We start from the raw sequence: 25,869 nt of genomic DNA, 5'->3' as shown, positions 1-25,869 counted from the left end.
ATCGATTGGTTTTTCAACTCTTTCGACGCTAAATATTGAGCACCATTGTGATCGGCTCGAGCTAGTCTTACACCGGTCGAAGAAACAGTGGGTACAACCGTAATGTACTTGTGTGTTTCGATACGTTCGTATTTAAGTCTCTTCGACGGTCGTTCCGCAAGATACTTGAAACAGTTGCACCGCGCGATGCGTCGGTTTGATCATCGAGGCTACCGAAACTAGACACTCACCGTTTCAGCTCGTCCTTAACGCCTCCCACTGATCCCTGATTTCCGGGTTGAAGACGATCGCGTAGAACCGTCGAATCACGTCTCGAGTACACTACGCAGGTATATACCTTGTACTCGAAAACCCTCTTGCACCGGGTTGTTTTCCCGGGTTTAAAGGTCCTTCGGGTACCTTTACTCGGTACGTACACTCAGCCCAGCCAGTCCCGTCTTCCAGGTATTAAAGAAACCCGTGCACCACCCGCGTCATTCCACAGTCCAAGAACAACGATACCAGGTGTAGTCACCATGCGTATACTTATGTATACATCACGAAACAACGTTTCACCAAGTGTTACGTATGACGCACATCGGGTACCATGGTCAACGGTACGAACGGAACTGTCACCCCGATAGTAGACGCCAAACAAGCGAGCCGCGTACAGGACCAGCTTCGGAGTTTGGAATTCGTAGGTGTTTGGGTTTGGGTACAGTCGATGCTTTCGATTAGGTTCCTCGATGTCACTGCGCGCTCCTCGATCCTCTTCTCCTCGGCTATTCGCGTTCCGCGTTATCCGTTCCGTCGTGACGAAGAGTCGTTCCTCTCTTATTCTCTCTTGCGATAAACAGAGAGAGAGAGAGACAAAGAGAGAGAGAGAGAGAGAGAGAGAGTGTGAGAGAGTGAGAGTGCGCGAGAGAGAAAGAGATAGAGAGAGAGTGTATGAGCGAGCGAGATAGCGGGCGGTGGGGGCGGATGAGCACCGGGGGCGAGGGCGAGTTTTCCCGTTTACTACAATGCGATACTCGTGCACAGCGGTGTGCGCGGAAACTTATCGAGAGAACCTTGCGGCGGCGGCGGCGACGGCGGCCACGATGGCAACGGTACATAAGAAGTCGTCCTAACTGAAATCGCCCGAACGCTCTTCCTCGCTCTACGCCGATCTCGCGTTTCGCCTGGTTCACCGTTACGCCGACGCGGCGCTGCCCGTCGCGGCCGCGCATCGCTAGCTGCGCCGAGAGGTTGCTTCCCCCCCCCTCACCCCCACCCGATCCCAATCACCCATGCCCCACACGCCCCATACGCCCCACGCGCTTTTGCCCCCCCCCCCCGCCGTTCGTAGCTCGCGAGATCGTATTCGGCTGATATATACGAGTGCGCGCGCTTTGGCTCGACACGGGGAAACGTTGCTACGTTGGGTGCCGAAGGTAGGTCGATGCCGCGCAGCCTCTCAATGGACCAAAATGGCCGACATCGCGGGGCGCGATTGGCCGGGTGTAAGTCGGCTGGGCGTGAGCTGCGATCCAGATCGCAGCTGCCGGCTGGCTCTCCTCTCCCCAATCATCCCGTGTGACCCTCTCCCTGTTTTTCCCGCTTTTCGTTCCCGCGTCTATATACGTGGCTCTCACCCTCCGGCAAGATCTCTTCGTTTTTCTCCCACCCGTCGACTACTCGGGCGGGGGGTGGTGTTGGGGGGGGGGGGGGATGGGAAGGGAGAGAGACCTTTGTGATCGTATCGGTTTTGTTGTTGTTATTTTTATTCATAGGTATTGTTATATCGCCGTTTGCGTTGTTTCTATCGCGGACGTGGGTTGGCGTATCGATATCGCTGGGACCTCCATACGTGGAAGTTGTTCCGAAGGTGCATAAGGTATCCTGCGTACAGAGACACCTCATAAACAGACCAGAATGCTCGAATCGAATATCATGTTGGCTCCACGGTGGATCCACTGTTCTTTCGAGTGTAACCTATTTTACAAGCGCTCTAAAACTGAAGGTTCTCTCTAAACGTATCCCGGAGTACGACATTCTAACCTAAAAACTGCGATTTTTGGCAATGCGCCATGTTCTTTTTATTCTTGTTCATTCAAGTCCGCTGGCTGGTTTCATCGAAATATCCAAGTGCACGAATCTGAAGCGTAAGAAAGGGAACGACGGTTACATGTTAGATGCGGTTCTTGCTAAAAACATGTCAAGACATTTTCGTTTCAAGCAATAATACGGAAATGGCATAAAACTTACGAAGTTTCGTTAGTCGTATCACGATTTCACCGACTTGATGCCGTTTCATTACCTTTTCCGTGAAACGCATATCTTTTGACATGTTTTTATTCAGAATTGGATGTAGAACGTCGCTGTAGATACCTGATGCCTCTTCATGCATCCGAGATACATGAGTCCACATCGAAATCGAGTACAGCATTCTCTGGATTTTTTTTCTTTTTATTACTGTGCAATAATCGTAGAACCATAATACTTTCCCATTTTCACACAAACTGTCCCTTATTTCCTTTCAAACTACCTGGATCGAGCATTCTGAAGCCTAATCATGTGAACAAAGCCATAAACGTACCGGTATCCCTACCCGCGAATTCGACAACCCCGGAACGAAAGACCCTTTCGGATTTGCACTTAAAATAACATTAACGACGACAATACTGTAAACGATCGTAATTTTCACACATATAGTTTTTTTTTTGAATCGGTGTGTCTTCAAGATCTCTGTATAGTTTCAGTATATCTTCATTGAAAAGCCCCTCTTTCGGTTGGGTTTCTTAAAATCGATGAGATTCCCAATCGAAATCGCTCGCTTCATGCTCGTGCAGTGTTGAATCTGCAGAAATAACGGCAATCCGATGCATATTATAATACCAAAACTGCGTTACAGGTAGTTTCAAATCGAGCAAAAAACCATCCAAGCAATGATCGGATGTATCGCTAGCGGTTCTCACTGGTTTAGAATCACCGTAGGCAGAATAAAGAGCAATTTTATCGGAACCTCGTGAAATATCATTTATTAATATAAAATACAGGCTTACGAAGAAGTGATAATTTGAAAATGCAGTTTCGTAACAGATGCATGAGCAGCGTCGTTTGTCATGAAAATTTCTTCGTACCTACGTACGAAGAAACGTACGACTGAAACAATATTTTCAACGGGAAGGAAACCTCAGGTCTTTGGGAAATTTTAAGGTGCCAATTGAATTCGTCTGGTACGTACACAAAGGTCTTGAACCCTCGGTACTTTTCCAGGACCCCTGTCGCGCGGGGACCATTCTTAACGACGTCGTGCATTTGTAGACAACTGTAAGCTTATTGCAAATCTTGAGGATCCCGGGTTACCTCTGTACCCAAAATACCTTCCCGCTTATCTTTGGGTTCACTTTAACGCTCGCCGCTCGCCGCCGCTCCTTCTCACTCGTTATTCAAGTATTTTGCCGGCATCTAACGAGTTAACTCTTCCGTGAACTGATTACCTACCGGTTAAGGGTTCTTACCACAGCTGCAGGTTTTCCCGCCGCGTCACATTCCTGTGGTCACCTCAGACATGTATCCACTTATTTCCTTGCAAGAATTCAGGTGAACTTACCCCGGCTGAAAATCGTCTCTCCAAAGTTTACTACCTGAAATACTGTATTGTGCTAGAAATATCTTCATTCAACCACCGAGTTCTGCACAGCAGACACAAACACGGATCGCGTGCGAAGCGATGACATTGACAGTCCAAGCGGGGCCCTTTAAGAGATCATCATTTTACAGATGGAAGTTTAATCACCCACGATGGGTTTAACGTCGGAGTTTGTCAAACGAATTTCGTGTTTCTTTTACGCTGTTCTATCGTTAAATTCAATCAATCACCGTACGATTATCGTACGCGGTTCGTTGTAACTTCGATGCGGTTACTCTTATGCGATCGAGTAATTGTACAGTTGCCCTCCAAGCACACCGATAAAACGTGATCAATTAGGAAAGCGAAACATGATCAACAATCGCGTGGCAGTCGAGTTCGAAAACGGCATAAATATACCGTGCCTGTGCGAATGTTTATACGGTCACGGCATGTGTGTCTGCTGGCCATAGTCCTGTCATGCGTTTCGTATTTCCAAATAAATTTTGGTGTTTTGATACTCCTGGCCGTATATACGAGGTATAATAGTGACAAGGGATGGATATGCCGATCCGTGTATAGCCTCGTCTCTCCGTCTGTCAGAGAGAAGGCTGTTTGCGTACCTCTGTCTGTTTATCCTGACCAGGTAAAGACTCGTCTATGTAGGCATACTCACGTGCTCACCTCTACCTGTATACGCGTACATTGTATCCCGTGCCTACATGCCCTTCAGGGGTCAGGACTGGCTGTCATCCCGATTCTATGGGGGTGCAATGGGCGTTTCATGTTTGAGGAAAGCCAACATTTCGCGTTTGCAACATAAATATCATCGTTGAATAGCTCCGCGTCAAGCGACCGTACAAAACATCCTTCACGCCTGCTGCTCAAACGGCATTGCAAATTTACTCCGGAAAAGGCGAGTGATCGGTAGTATTCAAAAAAGATGGACAAGAATTTTTGTAAGTCGGTTCTATCGCTGTGAAAAAAAAAAATGCGGTGTGGACTTGTATAGAATACTTTTTGGTGTGGATCCAACACTACATATCGTCAATCCAACACGATATCCGAAGTTCAAGTTCCAAATTGACCAATTTTGGTTGACTTTAACACCGTCGGTTGTTTACGGTTCACGTACTCTGTAGGTACTTCAAAATTTCAGCAGCTTTAAATTAAACTCCGATCATTGATTCCAGTTTATGGTCATAGTATACTTTTCACTTTCAATTATTAAGTATACTACTGCTGAAATTGTAACAAAATGTAAACCTGCAGGTTAATACCAAAGGAGCCCATTAAAACTCCTACCTATATGTAATCAGGCTAATTCCATGCCGTTTTCGATGCACTGTGCAACGCGGTCGTAACCCGAACGCAGGAAAGGAGTGTTTGATACCTACTTGGGAAAAGAACCCTGAAATTTCTTGACGAGAAACGAAGCCTGATGCCGATGCAGGGCGAGTGTCTAGGAAATTAGAGCTTCCCGGATGGCGTTTCGACGCGATCGTCGAACGGAGTCGACTGTCAACTAGGGGAAAAGAGAACCGAGGTCGGCTAATCCGGGCGTCGAATGTTTGACAGAATAATTTTCACCTCATAGAGGGACGAGCATTATACGCCTTTTCGTTTCGCCCAAAGGCCCCGCGCATTGTCGCCAATAAGCCTCGTCGTCCCACACACCCGCTGGCTCGGCGGTATTCTCTTCCTGGCTTCGTCGCCTACTGCAGTTACCCTGGGCTTTATCCTGGAGGTTCTCTGTATGCGTCCCTTCTGTGCAAGGCACAATACCTGTATGTACTCGGTTCCAACCCCGACTGTCCATGTCCGCGTCTCGACTCGTCACCTTCGCATCTCACTGCAGATACAGCGCAGACCCTTTTTCCTTTATCATTCAAACGATGTGCGATGATATGCTCGGTTAGCCTCCCATTATTAGGCTAAATTACCTCACTCGATTTTAATGTTACGTGTAATCTGGCGGTTTCTTCGCCCTCGACAGTTATACATTTTTTTTCTACCATTTGATCGGCAATGTTGTGATCGTAGAATTTTTCCTAGGTCTATTGGAAGATGCGCAATCTCGTTGGCAAGAAATTTCTACCTATCAAAATTTTCTTTAATACGAAATGGAGGAATTTTCAGATTATCTTCCAAAGACAGGTTTAACCCCATAATTTCATAAACATTTTGAGAGTATAAAATTTAGATGATCGTGATACCGGAATCACGAAACTATGATGAGAGAAGGCCTCCGATTACAATGCTGACGGTGAGTTCTAGGTACCGTGTAAATATGTGGATAATCAGAAAACGGTTATTGGTAGTCCCGAGTAACTGTGTGAGTGAGACTCGAATTTCGAATCTGGCAACGTCAGTCAGGAGAGTAGAAGAGATTTAAAAAACGAGGAGAGCGATCAGGAACGGGGAGTTACGAGGAGAGAAGGAAAATAGGGGAATAAAAAAGAGGCTCGCTGGGTTGTCACTCGACACCAAATCAGACAGAATCTGTCAAAAAACTGTCACTTCGCCACAATGCTCGAGGACTTTGGAGCCTCACTTTAAGATTTTAACAACGCCCTTTCCAATATCTCTACGCATCTTGTATACCTACACGAATATCATACGTGTGGGTGTTTTTCAGGCACGTTAGGTGGGCTTCAGCCTCTTATGGTACCTATACCCCTACTTGTACATGTATCATATGTGTATGTATATATGTGTGTGTGTGTGTTTGACACCTTCCAGCCTAATAAAATGAAATACCCGGTGGAATGCGGTCTCGCCTTGGGACCAAAGTTTTGTTTCTGCGCCACAGGATTCGAGAGAATATCCTCGACGGCGAACACCATGTGAAACTCTCCCGCGGCAGCTGAGCATTGGATATCGCCTTCGTCTCGCACGAGCATCGCCAATACGATCCACCATTATTTTCCATCTGATCTGCCAGGCTACCCGATTCTCGTAAATTACCGACCACTTTGCGGGGAGAAAAATAAAACCCAATTGGTGTCAGATGTTAGCTAAGACCAGTATAACGACGGATCATGCTCTGTGCTGTTTCTATGGATGCACTTTCGATAGCGTTGAAACATCCCAATTTCTTCAATCTTGTGAAATCGACGCACGTCTCAATGTTTCCATAAGTGAATTGACACAGTCAGATGACGCAGAATCGTCTGGGTTTAGACTTGTTTTCTTCTCTCGCAACGATAGGGATCGGGGGTACCAGATGTTTACCATTGTTTGTGTATAAGCAAACCGAAGAAGAGATGCACAATCTGGTCAATTGGAAACCCTCATCATGGCTGTGAGGGAAGGATGGATGACGACGACGGAAGGACGGAAAGCGACGGGACGAACTGGAGGGCTAATGGACTTGCTTTCAATGGTTTGACAGACGAGCGACGCGGCGACTGACTCGTCAAAATCCGACCACTGCTGGTTATTGTCGTATCATCGAGACCGCAGAATCCATCAGCGAGTCCTCTGAGAGTTCGTTATCTGCTGGAACGGATGGCCCGACTTCGGATCTCGCCATTTTTTCACAACGTCAAAATCCGTTCTTTCAGCTTCGAATGAAAGTCATTCGAATATATTGTGATTACGGATAAGTGTTGATAGTAGAATCGTGATTGGGAATGGAATTGTGAATCAACAAGATTTCCGTGTAAATGAGATAAGTCGAACGAAACGATCTGTGCGTAAATAAAAAATGATTATTTCTAATATTCGCGCATTGCAGAGATGATTAAGATTTCATTGCAACAAGTTTCGATCTAAACGACTATGAATTAATCTGCTCTTATTTGTACCTATTACATTTCTGTTGTGGAAAAAAATACTTTCTTTTCCTCTTTTCCCCTGCGCGCTAAGTCTCGGTCTAATTGTTTTTTTTTTTTTATCAACCCCTATTGGACCGGAAGCCGATACATCGACTCGAAAGTGATGTCATCTTTTTCACCATACAACCCAATTAAATAGACAGCAAAGTTTTAGGACTTTAAACTAAAAAGTTGAAGAAAAAAATATCCTGGTTCTGTAAGGGTCAGTTTCCTGCGTGGTATTATCGAAATCTACATTACCGGCCACATCAAATGTTGGTAAAAAAAATTAACTGAAAGTGTTAACATTTTGCTTCTTAAAGTTTCGATTCGAAATTAGAAAACAAACGCTTTTGATGAGACGTTTCACATTGATGGACAGGATGTACGTAAATTAGAACACAATCCTCAGTGAGAATAGCATTATGTCTGCTGTTACTCACTGTCCAACGGAAGGCTCACTGACTCTTGAGTTACCAACAGATGGCAACTGACTCTCATCGTAGTTTCACGACTGTCGCTAAATTGACTGAATCTTCTTCACCCAACTAACTGAGGTATTACCAATTCTTTGAGGTTCTCCCTGTACCGACTGTAGTATCGCCGAGTCTAAAAACCCGGTTAAATTTCGTGGTGGTACCTCAGAGGACGACAAAGTCAGGTTTGGGTAAACTTTTCAAAACTATACGAAGTCTTTTGTGTTTATTTATTTAATTTTTTTTCTTAGCCTCGAGACATTTCGCTTCAGACCGAGGATACTTGCCATCGATGGAATCGAGTTGATTATTTCGCAAAACTTTGGCTGACTCGAGTTAAGGTCATGCAGCGTCCTACCCTTACCGACAGAGCAAACTCACCCGTTCTCTTCACGTATCTAACTAATGAATGGAAAGAAATGGTTCAAATTTCATCCTCATTCTTTCCGGAATTGCGCAAGGTATCTCAACTATGCATTTTTTGACCTCTGAAATACGGAAAATGTGGAAATAGTAACACGTGTCAGAAAATCACACATTTTTATTTTTTTTTATTTTTGGGGTATGAGTAACTTTACCGAATTACGCTACTTAGGAGCGATGCACCGTCACCTTTTTTAACCCTTAGCTTTCATTTTTTAATTTAACATGGGATGAAAACGGTCAAGTTTGCTGGGTCGGTAAGGGTACAATTGCTAGATGACCTTCGCGTCAAATTCGATTAACACGTGAGGTATTCTAACAAAATCTCGCCACCGAATGATGACAAGCGTGTATATTATTGAAAAAATTGATGGCCTTGCTCCAGCCTCCATGTAAACCGGCAACGAGTGTTAGAGCCAGCTCAAGTCGAGGCCCGTATCTTTGTTTGTTTTAAATCTTTTTTAATAAAAATTTATACAAAAAAAAAAAGTTTAATATACACTCAATAAAATACCAACAATTCGATCCCTTCATTAATTAGTTATTGCTGTGAAAAAAAAAAAAAAAATGCTTAAAAATCGGTCAGCTCTTCGGTCCTCACAGTGGCCTTTCCACTTAGGGAGGTTCTAGGAAGTGCGGTAGTAAAATCAATTGGAATACCATTCGAAAGTTTCACTTATATGACTTACGGATTGTCCCCTGGGATTTGGCAACGCTGTACGGAGTATCCGGCAAACCAGAAACCAACGGTAACCTAACTTAATCCGATGTGCCAAGCTATCCCTTAGACCATACAGAATGGACCGGGCATTGGAATGGTAGGGGTGCTGGTCAGTAAGGAGACAAGGATAGCTATAGCGATATATATGTATGAGTACGAATAAGCCTTGTTCATGCTAACTCTCGAAATCTGGTAGGCTCTGAAAAAAGCTCGTATTTTGAAACGCTCCAGCCATGAAATTCACTCTGCATGCTTAGGCAATAATCCTGAATAGTTATGTATGTATATAATTATATGAGAAAGAAAATATTTTATATCACCGTAAAAAATATTAAGTCAAAGAAACGTAATATAAAAGATTCAAGACCGATTCAGACCGTAACAAACATATGTCTATGCAGTTTTATAAAAACATTTTTTTTTATACAGTTAGGGACGGCTTGATGGTTGGAATTTCGTTGCAAGGAATCAAGCTTCAATTATTCATGCCTAAACAGCACCTCCTTTACTCGTTGTTTGCTGATCCGCTGAACGCTGTAATAATAATCGGAACTGCATTGTATTAAAAAAGAATAATTTTTTTTACATTTCGCATCTAGCAAAGTGTAAGAAGTTATCACACGTGCAGGTGTAATATTAAAATAATTGTTTACCATTTGATCGAATGTAATTATATCTAAATGAAACTATAGTTTTGTTTACACGTGATTGATTAGTTTCTAGTTAACTTGTGTAAAAAATTAATTGCGATACACGTGCAAAATCAAAGAGTCGACGACGAGTAGAGGTTAGCGCTCGATTGTTGAAATGTGAGGGAATAACATCGGATTTGTGACGATGTATATATTTTGATAGACGAAAGTAAGAACCGAAGTTCGAACGGATCAGCGGATCAGCGGATCAGCAGATCGGCAAATTAGTAGGCCTACGACTTTAGAAGGAGAGAGCTGTGTATGGAGGTGTCAGGAAATCATAAAGTGTGTGAAATTAACTCAAATCCTGATCAGGTAACAAATTCAATAAATAACGACGAACTGAAACAATAAAGAAAGTCACACCATTCTAAAATTGTAAATACGACACATCAAACACTCTCCCTTCAAATTCTTCGAATAATTGTTCCGCTCGATTTTATCTATATACACTTTTACCGTCCGTTTTTATGTTATTGTTACTATTTTGTTTTATTCTTACTCGACTATTGTCTCTCATATCTTTTAACTTATGCACCTGTGCCGTCCACTTATATTTTTTAAACTATCAAACCAAGTTTGTTGGGTTGCGACGTGCAGGGACTATAAACTGGGTATTCTGTACTATTAAATTATAGTTGACTTTTTAAACCAAAATGACCCAAATAAATGCATAATTTTCTCTTTGATCGTCTAATTGTCTATTTATTTCCCTTTCTTTTATATTTGACTTATAATCAATAAACTAAAATTCATCACAGATTTTAAACAAGTATACTTCGGAGTAGCTACGTTCCAAATCTTCTATTATAGTCTAAAGTGTTTGGCGAGCAAATGACGGCTGCTTTTCCTTGCTCGCAGGATCGTCCAGTGGCTTGAATCCATAATTATATCTGCCGCAAATCTTTTGGAAATCTGTAAAAATAAAAACGCATTGTGTGCCAGTCAAATTAAGATAAACTCAATAACATTGAGGTGTATGTAAGAATCGAAATGTAAACACTGTTATACGTACGCGTGAAAGGAGACACCTTTTTTTTTATCGTCCGCTTTTTTACAATTACGAGCCTTGAAATATTTAATTTAATTTCATTTCTTTGTCACAACAAAAATAATATTTATTACACTGCAGTTACGATTCTTTGAAGTCAGTATTATGATGCCGTTGAGTTATTTCACACAGGGTATGGAATACTATGTGGCAAAGCTGCTTTTCAACGTGGCAACGTTTACTCTGCGAATAGAGAATTTCGTCTTTCTCTTACAAACGACACAGTGTCCTCCACCTCTTTTGCTTTACTCGACTACCCGGTCCATTCTGTATGGTCTTGGCGTATGCGCGACGTTGCCAAATGTCTCAGCCGCGGTTCGAAACTGTGAAATTTCGTCTTCTTTCGATCTAGAATTATCAATATCTCATTCAATAAGTACCCTTATTCGAAAACTTTTCACACGTATCGTTAATTCAAACCTTCCTCAAGAACTTTAGTGAGTTTTACTCGAGTCTAACTTTTTATTATCTCGTTAGAAGCCCAAGACTTTTGAAAGGTCACCAAATCTCCGTAAGAAGCCATCTTAATGGAATCCGGAAACTGGAAATTTTAGTTTACAATCACTCGGGTCTGAAGTTGTGAACTTCGGAACAGCATTCAGGAGATGAAACTTAATCAACGTGCCAAATTCCAACAAATTTTTACTTTTTACTCTTGCACCACTAAATTCACTTTAATTCGATTCTGAAATATGACTCACGTGGCGTGAACCGAAGCGAACGTGTTGGCAGAATTTATTGTCGGAACAAATAAACCTACGAATGCCTACAAAATGATGCTTAAGGTGGCTGCAAACATAATTAATTACCTATTTTGAACTGATTCAACCTTAAGAGTTTACCGATTGTCCGAGTTTTTGTATCCAAATTCTGTGCGACTCCGTTTCGTTTCTGCTGAACTATCGTTTATATAAAGAATACTCGAATAAAAAGGCTTGCACTGAATTCATTGGTAGTGATAAAAAAATTTATTTTCTCGTCCCTTACGCCAGTCCTTCCTTTTTTGTTGTTACGAAATCTAGAAATAGGGTTAAAGAAATTATTCGTTTCGATAAATTACACGCTGAGAGAAATTTTTAGTTCCGGTTACCGGTCAGTCCTTGACTATTTTCATTTTTGACGAAAAATATAGTTCTAGGTAGAAAATGAAAGTTAGTTTTACAGCTGTTACCGTAAAGTCTAGTATCCGTTACTATTCTTTCTCATCACGATCACTGTTGCTATATTTTCTTGCAATTAGAAAAAAAGAAACGAAAATAGCGCAAAATGTTTACGCGTACCTAGTTTTTCGTAATTCCAACAATATTAAAACAGTTTTTTTGCAACGATACCTGTTTTACACAATTTTTCTAGTTACTGTAACAAATGAAATTTTTCTCAGTGCACAATAGTGATGTTCCGGAATTTAATCTACACTCAGCGTTTCTTGATTCCTGATTTTTTATTTCTGGGACTATCCGACGACTCGCGCTGCGCCCAATATTTCATATTGCGAAAATATTGCAGCAGAACAATTTTGTAAGAATTAAAATTTCACATGCGGTATATTACGAAACGCTTTAGCCACATTACGTGCTACGTGGCAGAAGATTTTTATGCAAAAATATGGTCTGATTCAATCGCAAGCACAGGAGACATTTTTTTTTTAATCAATAAATAACCAACCAGTTTTTAACGTCATACCAACTATTCAAACAATGGACGGTCGAATAAAAAATGATACGATCGCCGAGTACGTGAAAATTTTGCGACGTTATTTGTTCAATAATGATCAAATTCATATTCGTGCAAGCAGATGAAACAAACCATCCGTGCCTAGTCAGTGGTTTTATTTGCTTTATACCAGGCTTTTCAAACACCACAAGATCGTCATTTACGTAAACGAAATATTCGTCGGACTGCGCCAAATTACTCAAGTCAATCAACCGCTAAATTTGCAAAAATTCAAGCCACAATCTTCGAAAAGAAGATTTTTTCTTTCCTTGATGAAGAAATATCCATCGGATTGAACGGGTTTTGTAGTTCCTCCCGATATATTATAAAAAAATAAGTCACCTATTTCGGCAACAAAAAAGCAGAACGCTGCTAGTTTTCAGGATATTCTAGAAAAACTCAAAAAAGTTGCATTTTTCGTTCACAAAATTGTCAATCATCAATTACTCCCAGTTTTTTTTTCGATCAAAAATAAATTTCACTTATACGGCCCTAATGCAGAACTATTCGTGCCGATCGCAACCTGCGAAGATTCGCTTCCGGGTGAGCAGCGGACACTGATTGTGAGAGAAATTTTTAGTTCCGGTTACCGCTCAGTCCTTAACTATTTTAATTTTTTAGCACAACCGAAAAATATACTTCTAGGTGCAAAATGAAAATTAGTTTTCTAGTTGTTACCGGAAAGTCTAGTATCCGTTACTATTCTTTCTCATTACGATCACTGTTGCTATATTTTCTTGCAACCGTTGCGAAGATTTAATTCTCGTGCAATAATAAATTGACGTTAAAGCCTTGTTTAACTAAAAAAGTAGAGTAAACCTCAGAAACTGATTTTGCGTTGCAATAACCAAAAAAGGATCGACAATAGCGCATAATGGTTACGCGTACCTCGTTTTTCCTAATTCCAACAATATTCAAACAGTTTTTATTAACGATACCTGTTTTACCGAATTTTTCTAGTTACTATGATAAATGAAATTTTTCTCAGTGTGACTAATTCTATTCACCAGATCCAAAGTCATTCAAATAGTAAAAAGTTTTTTGTTTCTAAAATTATGCAAATAAATTACCTTTGTGCGAATGATGTTTGCGTTTTATTTGAAGAAAGGAACTTGAACCTCATTGATAGCAATTTAAGCAGAATTTCAATATAATTACCGTGTTGTTAAAGACCTAGAGTGAGTATAGAAGAAAATGAACGCCGAACGTAAAGCTATAAAATCGAGTTTCTTGAAAGATAAAATGAAATTGACGCGCAAACGATGACCCTCACGGAAAAAAAACAAATTGGGTGTAAATTCGTACCCCTAACTTTTTTCTTATGGGAAATTGAGATAAATTGACTTGAGAGAGATGCGCAATAAATTTGGAAAAATTTATTTATTGAATAATAATACATCTATAATATGCGTTGAGAGCGATTTATTTTTTGATATCATTTCAAAAATTTCATAGAATTTGTTACGGAGCTGTTTTTCAAATCGATTGTGTAGAATCGCGTCGTTTCTTGGATCGAATAGTTAGCAAACCGGGTGAAAAATTATTATCAAAGAAATGGTAATAAATTTTTCACGAGTATAATAAAGTTTCGAGAATTTCTTTCCGCGTTTTCAACCATCCGTATTTCATGGTTTACAAATTGTTCGATCATGTGATAATCACGCCGTAATGTCCGAGAAGGTGATTAACGTTCATTTACACTTCATTTGCCGATTTCAAAGTTTGAGCAGGTGTTGAATTTGCGCCTCACGTTGGTTCCGTCGCGTATATAAAGTCCCGATTTCCGACACTTGGCATCAAATTTTTTTCGCATTCAGTTGACGTCTGTTCTACACAACTAAACTCTCTCAAAATGATGAAATTCGCAACTGCGTTGTGCCTTCTGGTCACCGTTACCGTAAGTAGAATAAATTCTAATGAATAACATCTCAAGTTTTTTAAGAAAAAGTTGCGAAGCTTTGCAAAATTGTCACACAATAATAACAACTCGCTTGAAAATTCATCCGCTTTTCAGGTCTTCGATTTTCTGTGAAAAATGCTAAAGATTCTTTTCTAATCGCTTCAATATCTAGACACAATACGTAATGTGAAAATATTGTTGAAAAATTTGTTTCGTACGGATTGGTTATTTTTTGTAAGCAATAAACTTCTCTGCGATTATTGTACACCGACAGTGTAACGAATATTAGCAAATCCGTTCAGCGAGCTCGGTGTGGTTTATTGTTTCGTTTTAATATTGATGCCAGTGATATTTTACGCTAACAATAATAAATTACCGATCCAGCGCGTTGATCGAAGCAGAAAAAAAGTATCTTAGATTTCCAGCATAACTCGCGTAAATCCGAGGGTTTACAGTTAGTCTTTACTCAGCTTATTTCAACTTCACAAAAATTTCACGTGTTCTTGACGGACATGATTTTCAGGGTATCCACGGGTCGAGTCTATCTACGGTAATGAAGGAGGAGTTGAATGAGGTACTGACCCAAATTGAGGAGTATCAGACTGAGCTGGAAACCATAATAACAAATATAGAGGAAAGTAGCAAATCAGCAATCAGCTCGGCAAACAGCACAATAAATGAGGTGGAAGCAGAGGTAAGCTGGAAAACAATTACCTAACAATTTCAAACAAACTCAAAAATCCGAATAAACCCGAAGACGCGACGCGTCCAAAGTCATCGCTTTGCATAAAAAAAAATTTTCCAGAGTTAAGATCAATTTTCAGGGGTTTATATATACGTACATGCATATTCACGTTATTTGCGTTAAGATGGACCGATTAATTTTTCTTCTCAATTTAAAAAAAAAAATTACTTCTGTTACATGCACAACACTTCGCACACGAAACAGTATCAAGCGGCTTACGATTCCTTGGTTGCGAATGTATCTGGAGATGTAAGCTCGTGCGAAACGGCGTTTTCGAGTGCGTCGAGCAAAGGTGAATCAATTTTGGCCAATGCAACCACATGCATCAACAAGGTGGAGGCTCTGGCTCAAACTGATGCGAACACCTTCAAGGCCAAGCTCAACAATGTGACGTCCAGTGTCAAGAACCTCTTGGAAGAAGTTTCTGACTGCGACGCTGACAATATCTTTACGTTCTGGTCTTGTGTCGCAACGGTTAGTAAACTCTTGTAGTTTTTCCGTAAAATTCATACGTATTTTTACCCCAACCCTCCGCAAGTATATCAGAGAAAATTCTACGCGATCCCGATTGATTTCGTTTCATTGTCGAGCTTTCTTTGCCATCGCAATTTCTGCCAATCAAATATCGATTATATTTCTGAAACGTGTTTCGTACTACTTTCTGTCGAACTATTTCGATCGGTAATACATTTCCCTGGATCCTTGTGTACCGAATACTAGGTCGATGGTGTGCTGCTATCGATATAATCTTGTGCTCACGTATATGATTGACGATTTGTAACGGTTCAATCATTCGGCATATCTTTCAATCGATCGTAGTTGCATTCAAGCCTCAGAGAATAATGACTCCTAAAGCAATGTCTATTCACTACACGGATGTACGCATCGATCCATCGTTGAAGCGATATTGCAAGCATACGTAGAAAAGATGACGTTGAATTGTAGAAGTCTGAAACATTTTGCAACGTGTACGCGGCGTTTCGAACCTTGCAAAGCCAGGTTACCGCAATTTTTTTGCTAGTCTGTAATAGTAGCAAGTCTCCGACAATCTCCATCCAAGATATCCAATATACTCTCAACAAAACCTACTAAATACGTGAAACATATCAATCCAAAATAACATTTTCATCGTGCTTTTTAGATCGACACGGAGATGGTCTCTGACATGAGCAATTGGTCAACCATCCTTTCTGACGCGGCTACTTTCCTGACAGAAACAACCGACTTTGCGGATGAATTCTCACAGTGCAGCGATACGGCCGGAGTGGCAACCTACGCGACTGATATGAAGGCGGCGTACGAAACAGCAGAGGAATGTGTATCAGAAGTGACGTCGGAATCTTAAGGAATTCTTCATCAGTGACACAAGTTGCAACGATGTCAGGGCCATCGTTCTGGATGTATCGGAATTTGGCTATAAATAAAAAATAATATCATTGCAATATTTCTAAACCTATATACTCCGCACCAAAAACGTCATCGACCTTGCTTGTCTTGTGTGAAATGTGATGTTCATCACCATGGCAAATCTTTTTCCCATCAACCTTATGCCGTTATGACATCGATCCTCGTGTCTGGCACGGATAACAATTGTTGAAAATACTTCGATCACCCGGAACGAGTTGAATACAACAGGGATACGGTTGTGAGAGAATGGACTTTCGATCAAACTACAGTCACGTCGGAATTAAGTCCCATAGAATCTTATAAACATGGTTTTTGACTCCATCGATGCAAAGATATTAAAATAGCTTCGTTGACGGAGGATATAGAGATACCGCATTGTTCGGTAACGAAGTTTGGAGTTTTCCCGAATATCGTTTCTCCATCGGGATTAAAACCACGTCCAGTTCTCTCAAAATCGGGCGGGAATATTTTCATATCGCAAATGATGTTCCTAGCGGGCCGTAAGGCGACTATAATTTTCTAGTAATATGGCAATTAACCGTATTTTCGGAATTAGTTGTTTCATCAATTATACCTGCGACCTTCGAATCACTAGTGAATAAGTAAGCTCGACGTGGGTCGTTCAGGACTGTGCCGTGTTCGGATTTGATGGGTCAAATCGAGAAATATTAATATCTCAGCACGAGATTCCATGTCAGAGCTGATATTGATTTCGAGTGACTTATATTCGTAACCGTGTCGTGTTTTCACGGAAGAATAATAAAAAAAATTAATAGTCGAAGGGACTTCCTGAGTGAGTTTTTCTGCCTTATTTCTCAGCTGCTGGTCGTGCGGTTTTTTTTATAGTGTTTTCCGAATAGGTGTTTTCCTTTTTCGTGTTCCTCAGGGTCTAGTGAGTCGTGACTGTGTCCTGCTAAACGATTCTGAGACATGATGTTTCCGAACTCTAAAACTCGCATGAAAAGCAAAGCTTACCCCTTTGCATTTTTGGCGGAAAATTTCGCGATTCTGAAAAGTGCTGGAATAAATTCTTTCTGGCACTATTCCGACGTGATTTTGCGAGAGAAATTGATTGGGCGCAGTCCCAATACGCTGCGATCAACGGATCAGAAGAAACAGCGAAAAAACGAGGACCTGTGTTTTCGACATTTTTCAGCAGGTGCTTTTTCCTTCGTAATTTCTCTCCTGTTGATCCCACGTTCTTTTCGCTGCGTTTTCTGAGTTCCTGGGCATCCAATCGGTCAGAAAAGAGTCGTATAAATCGAATCTGAGACCAAAAATTTTTAGTCGAAAAATGAAAAAAAAGTAAGGCTAACCCCTTTGTATTTTTGGCGAAAATTTGACCGATTCTGAAAAGTGCTAAAATGCATTCTTTCTGGCACTATTCCGACGTAATTTTGCGAGAGAAATCGATTGGGCGCAGTCCCAATACGCTGCGATCAACGGATCAGAAGTAACAGCGAAAAAACGAGGACCTGTGTTTTCGACATTTTTCAGCAGGTGCTTTTTCCTTCGTAATTTCTCTCCTGTTGATCCCACGTTCTTTTCGCTGCGTTTTCAGAGTTCCTGGGCATCCAATTAGTCAGAAAAGAGTCGTATAAATCGAATCTGAGACCAAAAGTTTTTTGCCCAAAAAAAAAGTAAGGCTAACCCCTTTGTATTTTTGGCGAAAATTTGAGCGATTCTGAAAAGTGCTAAAATGCATTCTTTCTGGCACTATTCCGACGTAATTTTGCGAGAGAAATCGATTGGGCGCAGTCCCAATACGCTGCGATCAACGGATCAGAAGTAACAGCGAAAAAACGAGGACCTGTGTTTTCGACATTTTTCAGCAGGTGCTTTTTCCTTCGTAATTTCTCTCCTGTTGATCCCACGTTCTTTTCGCTGCGTTTTCAGAGTTCCTGGGCATCCAATTAGTCAGAAAAGAGTCGTATAAATCGAATCTGAGACCAAAAGTTTTTTGCCCAAAAAAAAAGTAAGGCTAACCCCTTTGTATTTTTGGCGAAAATTTGAGCGATTCTGAAAAGTGCTAAAATGCATTCTTTCTGGCACTATTCCGACGTAATTTTGCGAGAGAAATCGATTGGGCGCAGTCCCAGTACGCTGCGATCAACGGATCAGAAGTAACAGCGAAAAAACGAGGACCTGTGTTTTCGACATTTTTCAGCAGGTGCTTTTTCCTTCGTAATTTCTCTCCTGTTGATCCCACGTTCTTTTCGCCACGTTTTCTGAGTTGCTGGGGGTCCAATTAGTCAAGAAAGAGTCATCCAAATCGAATCTGAGACCAAAAGTTTTTTGCCCAAAAAAAAAGTAAGGCTAACCCCTTTGTATTTTTGGCGAAAATTTGAGCGATTCTGAAAAGTGCTAAAATGCATTCTTTCTGGCACTATTCCGACGTAATTTTGCGAGAGAAATCGATTGGGCGCAGTCCCAATACGCTGCGATCAACGGATCAGAAGTAACAGCGAAAAAACGAGGACCTGTGTTTTCGACATTTTTCAGCAGGTGCTTTTTCCTTCGTAATTTCTCTCCTGTTGATCCCACGTTCTTTTCGCTGCGTTTTCAGAGTTCCTGGGCATCCAATTAGTCAGAAAAGAGTCGTATAAATCGAATCTGAGACCAAAAGTTTTTTGCCCAAAAAAAAAGTAAGGCTAACCCCTTTGTATTTTTGGCGAAAATTTGACCGATTCTGAAAAGTGCTAAAATGCATTCTTTCTGGCACTATTCCGACGTAATTTTGCGAGAGAAATCGATTGGGCGCAGTCCCAATACGCTGCGATCAACGGATCAGAAGTAACAGCGAAAAAACGAGGACCTGTGTTTTCGACATTTTTCAGCAGGTGCTTTTTCCTTCGTAATTTCTCTCCTGTTGATCCCACGTTCTTTTCGCTGCGTTTTCAGAGTTCCTGGGCATCCAATTAGTCAGAAAAGAGTCGTATAAATCGAATCTGAGACCAAAAGTTTTTTGCCCAAAAAAAAAGTAAGGCTAACCCCTTTGTATTTTTGGCGAAAATTTGAGCGATTCTGAAAAGTGCTAAAATGCATTCTTTCTGGCACTATTCCGACGTAATTTTGCGAGAGAAATCGATTGGGCGCAGTCCCAGTACGCTGCGATCAACGGATCAGAAGTAACAGCGAAAAAACGAGGACCTGTGTTTTCGACATTTTTCAGCAGGTGCTTTTTCCTTCGTAATTTCTCTCCTGTTGATCCCACGTTCTTTTCGCCACGTTTTCTGAGTTGCTGGGGGTCCAATTAGTCAAGAAAGAGTCATCCAAATCGAATCTGAGACCAAAAGTTTTTTGCCCAAAAAAAAAGTAAGGCTAACCCCTTTGTATTTTTGGCGAAAATTTGAGCGATTCTGAAAAGTGCTAAAATGCATTCTTTCTGGCACTATTCCGACGTAATTTTGCGAGAGAAATCGATTGGGCGCAGTCCCAATACGCTGCGATCAACGGATCAGAAGTAACAGCGAAAAAACGAGGACCTGTGTTTTCGACATTTTTCAGCAGGTGCTTTTTCCTTCGTAATTTCTCTCCTGTTGATCCCACGTTCTTTTCGCTGCGTTTTCAGAGTTCCTGGGCATCCAATTAGTCAGAAAAGAGTCGTATAAATCGAATCTGAGACCAAAAGTTTTTTGCCCAAAAAAAAAGTAAGGCTAACCCCTTTGTATTTTTGGCGAAAATTTGACCGATTCTGAAAAGTGCTAAAATGCATTCTTTCTGGCACTATTCCGACGTAATTTTGCGAGAGAAATCGATTGGGCGCAGTCCCAATACGCTGCGATCAACGGATCAGAAGTAACAGCGAAAAAACGAGGACCTGTGTTTTCGACATTTTTCAGCAGGTGCTTTTTCCTTCGTAATTTCTCTCCTGTTGATCCCACGTTCTTTTCGCTGCGTTTTCAGAGTTCCTGGGCATCCAATTAGTCAGAAAAGAGTCGTATAAATCGAATCTGAGACCAAAAGTTTTTTGCCCAAAAAAAAAGTAAGGCTAACCCCTTTGTATTTTTGGCGAAAATTTGAGCGATTCTGAAAAGTGCTAAAATGCATTCTTTCTGGCACTATTCCGACGTAATTTTGCGAGAGAAATCGATTGGGCGCAGTCCCAATACGCTGCGATCAACGGATCAGAAGTAACAGCGAAAAAACGAGGACCTGTGTTTTCGACATTTTTCAGCAGGTGCTTTTTCCTTCGTAATTTCTCTCCTGTTGATCCCACGTTCTTTTCGCTGCGTTTTCAGAGTTCCTGGGCATCCAATTAGTCAGAAAAGAGTCGTATAAATCGAATCTGAGACCAAAAGTTTTTTGCCCAAAAAAAAAGTAAGGCTAACCCCTTTGTATTTTTGGCGAAAATTTGAGCGATTCTGAAAAGTGCTAAAATGCATTCTTTCTGGCACTATTCCGACGTAATTTTGCGAGAGAAATCGATTGGGCGCAGTCCCAGTACGCTGCGATCAACGGATCAGAAGTAACAGCGAAAAAACGAGGACCTGTGTTTTCGACATTTTTCAGCAGGTGCTTTTTCCTTCGTAATTTCTCTCCTGTTGATCCCACGTTCTTTTCGCCACGTTTTCTGAGTTGCTGGGGGTCCAATTAGTCAAGAAAGAGTCATCCAAATCGAATCTGAGACCAAAAGTTTTTTGCCCAAAAAAAAAGTAAGGCTAACCCCTTTGTATTTTTGGCGAAAATTTGACCGATTCTGAAAAGTGCTAAAATGCATTCTTTCTGGCACTATTCCGACGTAATTTTGCGAGAGAAATCGATTGGGCGCAGTCCCAATACGCTGCGATCAACGGATCAGAAGTAACAGCGAAAAAACGAGGACCTGTGTTTTCGACATTTTTCAGCAGGTGCTTTTTCCTTCGTAATTTCTCTCCTGTTGATCCCACGTTCTTTTCGCTGCGTTTTCAGAGTTGCTGGGGGTCCAATTAGTCAAGAAAGAGTCATCCAAATCGAATCTGAGACCAAAAGTTTTTTGCCCAAAAAAAAAGTAAGGCTAACCCCTTTGTATTTTTGGCGAAAATTTGACCGATTCTGAAAAGTGCTAAAATGCATTCTTTCTGGCACTATTCCGACGTAATTTTGCGAGAGAAATCGATTGGGCGCAGTCCCAATACGCTGCGATCAACGGATCAGAAGTAACAGCGAAAAAACGAGGACCTGTGTTTTCGACATTTTTCAGCAGGTGCTTTTTCCTTCGTAATTTCTCTCCTGTTGATCCCACGTTCTTTTCGCTGCGTTTTCAGAGTTCCTGGGCATCCAATTAGTCAGAAAAGAGTCGTATAAATCGAATCTGAGACCAAAAGTTTTTTGCCCAAAAAAAAAGTAAGGCTAACCCCTTTGTATTTTTGGCGAAAATTTGAGCGATTCTGAAAAGTGCTAAAATGCATTCTTTCTGGCACTATTCCGACGTAATTTTGCGAGAGAAATCGATTGGGCGCAGTCCCAGTACGCTGCGATCAACGGATCAGAAGTAACAGCGAAAAAACGAGGACCTGTGTTTTCGACATTTTTCAGCAGGTGCTTTTTCCTTCGTAATTTCTCTCCTGTTGATCCCACGTTCTTTTCGCCACGTTTTCTGAGTTGCTGGGGGTCCAATTAGTCAAGAAAGAGTCATCCAAATCGAATCTGAGACCAAAAGTTTTTTGCCCAAAAAAAAAGTGAGGCTAACCCCTTTGTATTTTTGGCGAAAATTTGACCGATTCTGAAAAGTGCTAAAATGCATTCTTTCCGGCACTATTCCGACGTAATTTTGCGAGAGAAATCGATTGGGCGCAGTCCCAATACGCTGCGATCAACGGATCAGAAGTAACAGCGAAAAAACGAGGACCTGTGTTTTCGACATTTTTCAGCAGGTGCTTTTTCCTTCGTAATTTCTCTCCTGTTGATCCCACGTTCTTTTCGCTGCGTTTTCAGAGTTCCTGGGCATCCAATTAGTCAGAAAAGAGTCGTATAAATCGAATCTGAGACCAAAAGTTTTTTGCCCAAAAAAAAAGTAAGGCTAACCCCTTTGTATTTTTGGCGAAAATTTGACCGATTCTGAAAAGTGCTAAAATGCATTCTTTCCGGCACTATTCCGACGTAATTTTGCGAGAGAAATCGATTGGGCGCAGTCCCAATACGCTGCGATCAACGGATCAGAAGTAACAGCGAAAAAACGAGGACCTGTGTTTTCGACATTTTTCAGCAGGTGCTTTTTCCTTCGTAATTTCTCTCCTGTTGATCCCACGTTCTTTTCGCTGCGTTTTCAGAGTTCCTGGGCATCCAATTAGTCAGAAAAGAGTCGTATAAATCGAATCTGAGACCAAAAGTTTTTTGCCCAAAAAAAAAGTAAGGCTAACCCCTTTGTATTTTTGGCGAAAATTTGACCGATTCTGAAAAGTGCTAAAATGCATTCTTTCTGGCACTATTCCGACGTAATTTTGCGAGAGAAATCGATTGGGCGCAGTCCCAATACGCTGCGATCAACGGATCAGAAGTAACAGCGAAAAAACGAGGACCTGTGTTTTCGACATTTTTCAGCAGGTGCTTTTTCCTTCGTAATTTCTCTCCTGTTGATCCCACGTTCTTTTCGCTGCGTTTTCTGAGTTCCTGGGCATCCAATCGGTCAGAAAAGAGTCGTATAAATCGAATCTGAGACCAAAAGTTTTTTGCCCAAAAAAAAAGTAAGGCTAACCCCTTTGTATTTTTGGCGAAAATTTGAGCGATTCTGAAAAGTGCTAAAATGCATTCTTTCCGGCACTATTCCGACGTATTTTTGCGAGAGAAATCGATTGGGCGCAGTCCCAATACGCTGCGATCAACGGATCAGAAGTAACAGCGAAAAAACGAGGACCTGTGTTTTCGACATTTTTCAGCAGGTGCTTTTTCCTTCGTAATTTCTCTCCTGTTGATCCCACGTTCTTTTCGCTGCGTTTTCTGAGTTCCTGGGCATCCAATCGGTCAGAAAAGAGTCGTATAAATCGAATCTGAGACCAAAAATTTTTGGTCGAAAAATGAAAAAAAAGTAAGGCTAACCCCTTTGTATTTTTGGCGAAAATTTGAGCGATTCTGAAAAGTGCTGGAACCCATTCTTTCCGGCACTATTCCGACGTATTTTTGCGAGAGAAATCGATTGGGCGCAGTCCCAATACGCTGCGATCAACGGATCAGAAGTAACAGCGAAAAAACGAGGACCTGTGTTTTCGACATTTTTCAGCAGGTGCTTTTTCCTTCGTAATTTCTCTCCTGTTGATCCCACGTTCTTTTCGCTGCGTTTTCAGAGTTCCTGGGCATCCAATTAGTCAGAAAAGAGTCGTATAAATCGAATCTGAGACCAAAAGTTTTTTGCCCAAAAAAAAAGTAAGGCTAACCCCTTTGTATTTTTGGCGAAAATTTGACCGATTCTGAAAAGTGCTGGAACCCATTCTTTCCGGCACTATTCCGACGTAGTTTTGCGAGAGAAATCGATTGGGCGCAGTCCCAATACGCTGCGATCAACGGATCAGAAGTAACAGCGAAAAAACGAGGACCTGTGTTTTCGACATTTTTCAGCAGGTGCTTTTTCCTTCGTAATTTCTCTCCTGTTGATCCCACGTTCTTTTTGCTGCGTTTTCTGAGTTGCTGGGCATCCAATCAGTCAGAAAAGAGTCGTATAAATTGAATCTGAGACCAAAAATTTTTTGGTCGAAAAATGAAAAAAAAGTAAGGCTAACCCCTTTGTATTTTTGGCGAAAATTTGAGCTTTTCTGAAAAGTGCTAAAATGCATTCTTTCCGGCACTATTCCGACGTATTTTTGCGAGAGAAATCGATTGGGCGCAGTCCCAATACGCTGCGATCAACGGATCAGAAGTAACAGCGAAAAAACGAGGACCTGTGTTTTCGACATTTTTCAGCAGGTGCTTTTTCCTTCGTAATTTCTCTCCTGTTGATCCCACGTTCTTTTCGCCACGTTTTCTGAGTTGCTGGGGGTCCAATTAGTCAAGAAAGAGTCATCCAAATCGAATCTGAGACCAAAAGTTTTTTGCCCAAAAAAAAAGTGAGGCTAACCCCTTTGTATTTTTGGCGAAAATTTGAGCGATTCTGAAAAGTGCTAAAATGCATTCTTTCCGGCACTATTCCGACGTATTTTTGCGAGAGAAATCGATTGGGCGCAGTCCCAATACGCTGCGATCAACGGATCAGAAGTAACAGCGAAAAAACGAGGACCTGTGTTTTCGACATTTTTCAGCAGGTGCTTTTTCCTTCGTAATTTCTCTCCTGTTGATCCCACGTTCTTTTCGCTGCGTTTTCTGAGTTCCTGGGCATCCAATCGGTCAGAAAAGAGTCGTATAAATCGAATCTGAGACCAAAAATTTTTGGTCGAAAAATGAAAAAAAAGTAAGGCTAACCCCTTTGTATTTTTGGCGAAAATTTGAGCGATTCTGAAAAGTGCTGGAACCCATTCTTTCCGGCACTATTCCGACGTAATTTTGCAAGAGAAATCGATTGGGCGCAGTCCCAATACGCTGCGATCAACGGATCAGAAGTAACAGCGAAAAAACGAGGACCTGTGTTTTCGACATTTTTCAGCAGGTGCTTTTTCCTTCGTAATTTCTCTCCTGTTGATCCCACGTTCTTTTCGCCACGTTTTCTGAGTTGCTGGGGGTCCAATTAGTCAAGAAAGAGTCATCCAAATCGAATCTGAGACCAAAAGTTTTTTGCCCAAAAAAAAAGTAAGGCTAACCCCTTTGTATTTTTGGCGAAAATTTGACCGATTCTGAAAAGTGCTAAAATGCATTCTTTCTGGCACTATTCCGACGTAATTTTGCGAGAGAAATCGATTGGGCGCAGTCCCAATACGCTGCGATCAACGGATCAGAAGTAACAGCGAAAAAACGAGGACCTGTGTTTTCGACATTTTTCAGCAGGTGCTTTTTCCTTCGTAATTTCTCTCCTGTTGATCCCACGTTCTTTTCGCTGCGTTTTCAGAGTTCCTGGGCATCCAATAAGTCAGAAAAGAGTCGTATAAATCGAATCTGAGACCAAAAGTTTTTTGCCCAAAAAAAAAGTAAGGCTAACCCCTTTGTATTTTTGGCGAAAATTTGAGCGATTCTGAAAAGTGCTAAAATGTATTCTTTCCGGCACTATTCCGACGTATTTTTGCGAGAGAAATCGATTGGGCGCAGTCCCAATACGCTGCGATCAACGGATCAGAAGTAACAGCGAAAAAACGAGGACCTGTGTTTTCGACATTTTTCAGCAGGTGCTTTTTCCTTCGTAATTTCTCTCCTGTTGATCCCACGTTCTTTTCGCTGCGTTTTCAGAGTTCCTGGGCATCCAATTAGTCAGAAAAGAGTCGTATAAATCGAA

The 25,869-nt window shown here is 41.3% G+C and overlaps 2 protein-coding genes and 1 long non-coding RNA gene across 4 annotated transcripts in view; 1 reads left to right on the top strand and 2 right to left on the bottom strand.

Annotated features, from left to right (window-relative positions):
* Window positions 1–1,147, bottom strand: part of LOC107221265 (homeobox protein OTX1 A-like) — a 60,528-nt gene extending 59,381 nt beyond the window's left edge. For both annotated transcript variants that reach the window (XR_006904669.1, XM_046741516.1), the window contains exon 1: window positions 231–1,147. The gene's annotated coding sequence lies outside the window, so the exon portion shown is untranslated. The remainder of the gene's footprint in view (window positions 1–230) is intronic.
* Window positions 1,148–10,791: 9,644 nt separating this feature from the next.
* Window positions 10,792–12,286, bottom strand: LOC124294522. Its single transcript, XR_006904407.1, has 4 exons — window positions 12,105–12,286; window positions 11,583–11,791; window positions 11,194–11,314; window positions 10,792–11,121 (listed from the first exon to the last, which is right to left on the bottom strand). It is a non-coding gene; the product is annotated as an uncharacterized LOC124294522 (long non-coding RNA).
* Window positions 12,287–14,261: 1,975 nt separating this feature from the next.
* Window positions 14,262–16,573, top strand: LOC107226443. The gene is made up of 4 exons (XM_015667258.2): window positions 14,262–14,383; window positions 14,910–15,080; window positions 15,336–15,605; window positions 16,273–16,573. Exons 1-4 carry the CDS (start codon window positions 14,339–14,341, stop codon window positions 16,474–16,476), a joined length of 690 nt encoding a protein of 229 aa, XP_015522744.2. The 5' UTR covers window positions 14,262–14,338; the 3' UTR covers window positions 16,477–16,573.
* Window positions 16,574–25,869: the final 9,296 nt, after the last annotated feature.

This window comes from Neodiprion lecontei, chromosome 5 (genome assembly GCF_021901455.1).
Source record: "Neodiprion lecontei isolate iyNeoLeco1 chromosome 5, iyNeoLeco1.1, whole genome shotgun sequence".
Taxonomy (NCBI): domain Eukaryota; kingdom Metazoa; phylum Arthropoda; class Insecta; order Hymenoptera; family Diprionidae; genus Neodiprion; species Neodiprion lecontei.
Note: the sequence above shows the minus strand (reverse complement) of the source record. Positions and strands in the feature narration are given on the sequence as shown.